Source organism: Panthera uncia, unplaced genomic scaffold (genome assembly GCF_023721935.1).
Source record: "Panthera uncia isolate 11264 unplaced genomic scaffold, Puncia_PCG_1.0 HiC_scaffold_958, whole genome shotgun sequence".
In the NCBI taxonomy this organism is placed as follows: Eukaryota; Metazoa; Chordata; class Mammalia; order Carnivora; family Felidae; genus Panthera; species Panthera uncia.
This window is the reverse complement of record NW_026060153.1, coordinates 12,119-20,983: the sequence shown is the minus strand read 5'-3', so window position 1 is coordinate 20,983 and position 8,865 is coordinate 12,119. Positions and strand designations below refer to the sequence as shown.

Genomic DNA, 8,865 nt, shown 5'->3' with positions numbered 1-8,865 from the left:
AAGCAGTGTTTTTATTCCATGTTTGCCGATCATCGTAGTCAGAGAAGACTCCAGAAACAGGATGAAGCAGGTCCCCACTATTATAAATCCAACTACTGGACAATTTGCATTTCTCATAGAGTTTAGTGGGGCCCAAGGTAGAAGCGGGGTCTACCAGATCAGTGGTTCCCCCCAAACAATAACTCTTGGAGAAGAATAAGGAATCATTCAGTGACTTCTGCTGGGGAGTGTTAGCTATTAAACGTCCACCGTAACTACCAGGCAATTGGATGCCTTCCTGGATAGACCAAGTTAAAGGTAAACTTCCCCAACTTTGTGTTTCACCTGGAAGAGACTTTGTCTCTGGGCTCCCCTTCAGCTTTAAGGAGACAGAGGAGGATGCCGTCTGTGCCCTCTTCATTGCTCTTCTTGCCTCAGCTTCCAACTTGGTTTCTGGTTTGGGATGATCGTGTTCTCCCTTTGACTGGAAAAATATGAAGCGTCCATCGTGCCTCCAGAAGTTGGTGACCGGGAAGCCCCCATGGCCTCGGCAAGGAATCAGCTTGAGAGGCCCATCACAGTTGGGACAGCGTTTCCTCTGCTGCTTCTGCCGGGCTTTGTCGCAGATGGCAGGTCTCAGGTAGATCTTGCGCCCCTCCTCGGCGGAGCAGTCACGGCTGCACACCACCACGCCCAGGCAGGACTTCTTGAGGATGCGCGAGTTGTGGTTGTTGGTGTTGCGCATGGCCCAGCTGCTCAGGTGCCGCTGCGCATTCCTGTCCTCTGAGCTATAGATGTGCTTCTCGTAGGAATCTGGCCACTCCTGGAACCAGTCGGTCTTTTTCACGTTCTGTGGCAGCTTCATATCATTAATATCCCAGCTTAACATCTCTTTTTCCTCGGAATCAAAGTCCTCAGGCTCCATGATAGTCAGATCACCCACAGGTTTCTGTCTATCCAACTTCCCGCAGAAGTGGTTGAGACTTTTGCTTTCAAAGGCGCTTCATAGACTTGATCAGTCCACTCTTTATTCAAGCAGCTTAGACATGGAGACTGATTCCTGACACGGCCTGGCCAGGCCAGCTTCTAACAGACAGCAACATCAACTTGGCAGTCCCCGCATCAGCCCGGGGCTGACACCCGCCTTCCTCTCCATCCTCTCCATCCGCGGCCTCCATATTTCTTATTTTGTAATTGTTAATTGGTTAAGGCATAGGACATCTTTGTGAAATTTCTCTTTCTTTTTCAGTGTGTGTGTGTGTGTGTGTGTGTGTGTGTGTGTGAAAATGAAGAAACAGAGACACAGCAGTGACTTATGTTACTAGCTCCATTCCTCTAGGGAAAGCTCACAACTCAAAATTACTCTTTCCTTCCACAGTGGAGAGGTAGATGGTCGCTTTGAAGACATCTCTTCCCAGCTTTTACCTACCAGGGTCTAATTCTGGGGTTATTTGTGGCTTCCTGGTTTCACACTGGTCTCCTTTCTCTTCCTCACTGACTGTCACATAGATGCAGATGGTGAGACAGGAAATCCAGTGAAATTGTATTGTCAGTTCATGTTTCGCTGTATTTTCTCTGCTTGTCACCTGTTTTAAAAGCTTATCTGATTGTATATCATCTCTTATAGCTTGCTTGGATTCCCCTTTCCTCTTGGTCTGGGGGAAGGGCAGGGGGACACAAAGAGAGAGAGAGAGAGAGGGAGAGAGAGGTGTTTAAAGTTCCCTGCCATCTGACGTCACCCGTGCTGCTGCAGGTGATTTACATGCCACATGGTCTCCACCGTCTGTGTGCTGTAACTCGGTAACTAAGTGGTAGCTTGACCTTCAACAGCTGCTGAACCCCCTCCTCGTCTCTGCACAGGGGTAGAGGAGGCCATTATTGCAAGGAAAGAACATGTGGCTTTCCAAATGGCATGAAATACATCTATTGCGACCAGATGAATTACATATTCATGAAAACTGTGTAACGGAAGACTACTCCGCTTGCCAGGCAGTCACCTTGGCCGAGCGCAAGGCTCGGTAAACAATGCAAAGCTCTGGCTCCCTCATTTATTTACCTTGCCAGTCAACGTGTGCAGTGCTGGGGAAGGTTTCTACGACCAGCCACGAGAGGAAAGCTGGGAAGAGCTCTGCGTTTCCAAGGAAAACTGAATTCCATGATGCTTACATTTTTATTTCGTATCAACAAATATTGATTGGACATCCATTATTCTAACAGTATCCAAACAAAATTGTAATACTGTATTATTAGGAAAGTTTCTGCAAATGCTGGGAAGCTTCCCCTCCCCCCCCCCATTAAATAAATATCCAATTAGTGTGTGTAAAAGGACTCCCACCAAGATGATGAGTTTTGATGTTTGTGTTTCTTATTAATTCCTGACTTACTAGTAAAGGATCATGGTAATTATCCCTATTTTGCAGATGGCAAAAATGAAGCCAGAGGTGTTAAGTGACATCCCAGGAACACTGTAAGTGGCAGAGCTAGGAAGAACATTGCTGTGTCTCGACTCCAAGTTCCTATTTACTCCACCAGAACACTGCACTCGTGTGGATTTGACTTTAGTGTCAACATGTCAGTAACGATGACAACCAAAAAGGTGGTGACATTTAAAATGCTGTCCTTGGTCCTATTCATAGCTCGTCCGGGACATACTTCCAATGCTGGTTAGGTTCACGCACATGCTGAGCCTCCTAGCTGCAGCCCTTCCCCTTCTCCACCCTGTGATCTGTCCATGTTTACATTCTCCGCTGGGCTGAGTGTGCTAGTTGGGCACACTCACACCTGTTCACACCGTCTCTCAGTGCTCCTGGACTGCTAAAGCTACAGAGAGACTCCCTTGCAGTTAGGGGTCCAGATGTGATTTCAGGCTCTGCTAATCAGGTACATTTATGTAAGACTTAAGTTCAGAACTGAGTTAAATGGCAAGAGCTATGGTGGTCTGTTAGACCTTTATCGATCTATCTATCTATTAATTATCTATCATCTATCAATCATCTGTCTATCTTTCTGTCTATCTACCTACCTACCTACCTACCTGCCTGCCTATCTTTCTATCTATCTCCCAGTAAGGATTTAGCAGGAATGAACAATTATCATCTCTGGAGAGCTGCTAATGAGGTGCATTTCTGGAGCCAGCATTGCATTGGGGTCTTTGGATTCCTGTTTCCTGAAGGTGGCCAAGAGGGCAGCTCCCCCTGGGGTGCAGTTCTGCAGTATCCTTCTAGGACTGCTGTCCAGGCTCAGCATGGACCCAGTGCTCCTCCTGACCTTTCCATGATTTTGTTAGCACCTAGTTCCCTGTGTTAAATCTCTTGCTCCTTAAACAAGATAGTGTAGTTTCTCTGATCTGTAGCTGACTCCTGACTCATTCGCTGCTTAAAGATTACCCGTGAGCCTGCTGCATGCTGACTCAGTCTGTGTTTTATCACATCGTATTGCATTTACATTGTTCTCTTTGTGTGTGTGTGTGTGTGTGTGTGTGTGTGTGTGTGTGTGGACGCGCTCATGAGCACGTGCATGTGTGTCTCTTTCTCCTTCCTGCTCTGCCCTAGTCCTCAGACTCTGAGGTTATTCATCTTTTAGTCCTGCTCTGGGTGGGATAAAGCCTGGCACATAATATTCACTTAAGAGATGTTTGTTCGAATAAATGGATGGATGACTAAACGCATAGAACCAAGTATCCTGTGATGCTTAGTTCACAGGAGAATGAAAACCTTGTTGAAAATGCAGTTTTATTTCATAGATATGCCATTGGTGTGTTTTATTTAATAAAAATGTAGAAAGGCACACACTTTTAGCTTGATATTAATCATTACCTTTTACTTAAACAGTCAAATGAGATTTGCTGCTCAGCTGTTAAATATTTTGCTGTCCCTGGAAAACCAGCAATGTGCATTGATGAATGTGAGCCTTGTGTCTTACCTCCTGTGTCCTACCCATTACATTTCTTCCTGGGTAAAATCTGAACAGGTGCTGTTAGATGCCTCATTAACTGCATGGAGCTACAGAAATTCTGGGTGAGATGATCCCTCACCAGAAACTAAGCCCTGCGTTTATTAAACAGTGCCCTGGACTTAAAGCATCGTGATTCTTTCTGTGTTACCATCGGTGACAGACACTGGCTTAAGGTGCCAAGAGCTTGAATTGTTGTTATCTCTTATCTTTTCTCTGATCCTCCCTTCTTTCCATCATTCAGCCTGCTCTCTACCATTTGTCTGTCTGTTTCATTTCTCCATTAATATTTATTAAGTGCCTACAGGTTGCATAATAATAATATTATATTGTTATTATTATTATTATTATTATTATCTTTTAAACTACTTAAAAGGCTTTTATAATTTGTAACTCATTTAATTCTTGCTAAAACTTTCTCAGGTTGGAAGGGCAGGCATTCATATTCTCATTCCACTGATGAGCATAGAAAGATGTAGAAAGGGTAAGTGTTAAAACTGCTAAAACTGATGTAGTAGAACTGGGCCTAGGTGGTACCAGCTGCCCTGACTCTAGTTCACTGTTTGTCTCCATCCCATATTTCTTACGGCATGAAACAAGACTAAAGAGAGACACAAAGTAGACAATATCAAATCTTCAGGGCTTTGCACTGTAGACCAGTATATTTTATACATGAAGACACAGGGAATGTCTTGATGAAGGTTGGAATATGCTTCCACTCAATTATGAAAGGTATTTTTATTATCAATGAATGTATGTACTGCATCTACATGAAGCACCCAAATGGTGAGAACATGTGAGCCTGAGCTGGCAATGATGAATCCCTTTGGCCTTAATGATGCCACTGCAGCAGCAATCTGAGGAGGTCACCCACCCACAGCATCCTGACCTGGTCTGATGACATAGGGGATATTAAGCAACATTTCCAAGTAGGAGAGCAGCCAGGGAGGGGAAGTGGGATGGCAGGATATCCCAGAGAACAAGTCAAATGGGGATTGATTGAAGGGTCTATGGAGGAGCAGGGGCGGAGTCGGGGGAATGGGAGAGGAGACGCTGTGTATCATTTTCTGTGTGACACCAGAGAGCAAAATAATCACACAAGATAGAATGACAGGGACATGGGAGAAGACATTTTCTGACCATCACAGAACTCTAAAACTGAGGTGGGCTGCCCTGGGAGGATTAAGCTCTTTGTCATTAGAAAGGTTCAAGAAGATGGCCATCTATCAGGGCTCTGGTAAGGGAGCCTCCCTTGTGGGAAGATCAGATAGTCATCTGGTTGTCAGACTAATGCAGGCTGGGAGCTGGACGAGAAGCAGGCCTAACCGGAGACTCTGATTCAGCAGCTCTGGGTGCAATCTGGAGAATCTCTGTCGGGAAACCACTGGACCAGATCCCTGGACTCCACAGTGGAGGGCCGAAGAAGGAGGACATTTCCTTCACATTTACATTTTATCTAAAAGGAAAAAAAAAAAAAAGCAGGAGCAGAAGAAGAAAGCTTACTAATATTTAGTGTCTAGTGAAGCACGCAATCTCTGTCTCATCTGAGGTGTCCCATCTGATACTGCAGTGAGCAGAAGCCCTTCAACACTGAAGCTCGCGGCCATGCCTTCCTTCGTTCATCCGCACTGGCATGTTTCCATATATTGTAGTTGATTGTGCCCAGTTAGAGAAATTTATGGACTGTGTTATCTTAAATAATAGAATTGCAAATAGCAGAAGCTTTATCATATTTTGAATGAAATGGGGAATAACGATGACAACTTTTTTGTGTCACAGAGAAGTTTGTGGGCATTCTTAGGTCAAAATAATTAAAGCAGAGTCAAAATTGTACATTTTTCTTTTACAAAAAGACATGTGTCCAATTATACTGACCTCCTGTGATGACAAGTAGCTGTTGGTAGTAGGGCTCTTGGCAGAAATTTGTGAAAAACTAAACATACTCGGGGTGCCTGTCTGACTCAGTCAGTAGAGCATGCGACTCTTGATCTCAGGGTCATGGGTTCGAGACCCACGTTGGGTGTGGAGCCTATTAAAAAAACTAAATGCACTTAGTATGTTTCACTTATATAAAGTTTAGTATGAACCAGGCATTGTTCTGTTTTATATGGGTTAAGTTAATGACTCTTCATGCAGTCTTTGATGGTAGGAACTAACTCTACTTGACAGATGAGGAAACTGAGGCACAGAAGGTGAAGTGACTTCCTTAAGATCACTCAGTCAGTGAAAGAGTGGGGTTTAAGTGAAAGCTTTTAATCAGTCAACTAATATAACTGACTCCTCTGAAAATAAGAAATCAGTTACTTTTTCAAAGGAACTTATGCTATGGAGAATGCATTCTAAAAATAATGGCTGGAAACGTTTGCATCATTAATGTTATGTTGTTGCCAAAGCTGTAGAAGTTTGTAAACTTTAAAAAAGCTATAACATCTCAAACTTAGGAAACATAGGAATAGAATTTCAAAACTGATTTAAAAACGAAGGATTCTGTGTATTTTGAACTCCTTTATTAAACATATAAAAATATAGTAAATTCCAATTTGTTGACAAGAACAAATGACAGAGTAGGAAAAAAACTGAAATTGACTAGCAGATTTCTACAAACGCTTTCACATAATTGGTGGATGATTTAAAAAATAAGTTTCATGAGGGGAGCTCCTGGCTGGCTCAGTCAGTAGAGTATGCCACTCTTGATCTTGGGGTTGTGAGTTCGAGCCCCACGTTGGGTGTAGAGATTACTTTAAAAAGAAAAAGTTTCCATGATTTACTAAGCACGACCAGCAATGCATCATCCCCCCCGCCTGCCCCATTTGGATGGATGTATTTTTGAGAAGCATCTTTCCAAGCAGCGGCAGTCAGAAAAGTTACACCACACCAAATCCCTGTATCACAAAGTATGAGACAAAGAAAAAATAATGACTCCTATTCAATTATATTATTCAGTAAAGAACTGTTATCAGCTGTGGCATCTGTTTAGTGAGAGCAGAATTCTTTATTCCTATTAATAAAATACAATAAAAAAGTTATTTTCAAGCATTTTATCTACATCTTATCTTTTAAACTTTTTCTTATTTTGTAGGTTTCTGTAATGATCATAATGTATTGATGTAATAGTGTATGTATATAACATATAAGGGAATCTGTAAAAATAACAGGGTGCATGTTTAAACTAAGGTGGACCCATGGTCAGCAAGCTCAGGGGCCACTGGCTGTGATGTCCTTTAAGGTCCATTCCCTAGTTTGGAATCTTTGATTCTCAGGCAAATACTGTGCTCTTATTTGGTGAGAGATAAAACCTAAGTGCTAGAAAGACACTTTCCTCCAAGGCAGGCGGCATCTCATTATCCAGCTCAGTGCCCAAATCCCAACCAAAAAAAAAAAAAAAAAAAGGGTAAAGACCCACATTTCTGAGTGAATCGGCTTGATTTAAGACCCTGAGCTATCTGTGTTTTGTACAACATCTAATGCACTGTTGATGCTTAATAAATAACAAATTGTGATATTAATAATTAAGAATTGATGTTCTTGCTCCTGTGAAATGATTTGCAGGAGAATTATTCCCCATTCACTCATAAAGAAAAATGAGAGGTAGAGACAGAGCAATAGCTTTTAAGGAAATTTAGTTCCAGCTACTTTGTGTGTGTGTGGTTTTTCGCCCCCATCTCTGGTAAATCTGATGAATAACTGAGCAAGACAGACCCAGAGCCAGTCTATGCTGCTTTCCCCTCCTTTTGTGTCCCTACCTTTAGGTAGGAATGTCTAGGTTGTTGAATTGTATGATTCTAAAGTGCTTGACAAACATTAATTAACTGGGGGGTCGTTCTTTGTTTGAAGAGAGTTATGTCTAATTGTGAATATGTCTCCAATTATCTGCTCCTTTCTTTTGAATGTGTTATTATCTAAAACGTGCAGTATCTGAGTTGCTTGTACAGTTATTTTAGTAGGTTTTTTGAAATAGGTGGCAACCATGAGAAAAGGGACATATAGTCACCTTAGGGAGAAAAATTGTAATTATTACAAACTTTAGGTTCATGTTCGTATTTGTGCATATTACATGCATCTACACACACACGCGCACGCACACACACACACACACACACACACACACACACACACATACACACACACCTTTCCTGTTACGTGCAAGCATCCTCTCTTTCAAGCCATGGATTTTGACGATAGTGATGACCCACCCTGAACTGGACTCCATTCCTTCTGAGCTAGGGGAATTGTTGAGATTTGCTTTTTAATAGCAGAAATCGGAAAAACTCTCCAGAAAAGGGAATTAATCCTCCTGCAAAAAGCAAGTGTAATTAGTCACCAGAGGCAACTGGCTCTGCATGCCAACAGAGTCCAGAAGATTGGCTGAGTGCTGTTGACTCCTTACCCTCCATGAACCCATCCTCCCACCCTACGCGGGAAGAGGGTGACGTTCGGACAGCAGCCACAGCGGACACTGGCAGCGTGGGCCTGGAGACCAGATGGGTTACAAACTGCAGGAGAGACTGGGCCTGTGTTTTGGCATAAGCAGTGCACCCTGTTAATTAGGAGCATAGCTTGGAACAGTGTCTTACCTAATTAGCCAGGGCAGGTATGTGCCTGTGCAGGGGTGGATTACAGATTTTTCTGTCGCTTGGAGAAATTTTCTATAGTAACAAAGGAACAAAATGTAAATTAATCCACAACCGCAGGATTTGTACGTATTACTCCTTTCAAAGCGGGCTTCTCAGTACGTCGCCTATCATACCTTCTAGACGTATCCGTAGCCTGTAAATACTGAAGCTGATGTCGCTCTTAACTTCATCTAGGCGCTACTCATCAGCTTTCAGAGGCAGTGTCATAGGGTGAAGGTTACAGACTTTGATGTCACACACACCCCAATTCAAATCCTGCCTCCTCCATTTACTGGCTGTGTTACACAACAGACTTTAAAAT

General features: G+C 42.9%; 1 protein-coding gene across 1 annotated transcript; it reads right to left on the bottom strand.

Annotated features, from left to right (window-relative positions):
* Positions 1 to 4: 4 nt before the first annotated feature.
* Positions 5 to 1,019, bottom strand: LOC125918536 (chorion-specific transcription factor GCMa-like; the record flags this gene model as incomplete). The annotated part of the gene is made up of 1 exon (XM_049624521.1): positions 5 to 1,019. A coding segment is annotated over exon 1 (900 nt), but the record flags the coding sequence as incomplete, so codon positions are not given.
* Between the last annotated feature and the right edge of the window lie 7,846 nt (positions 1,020 to 8,865).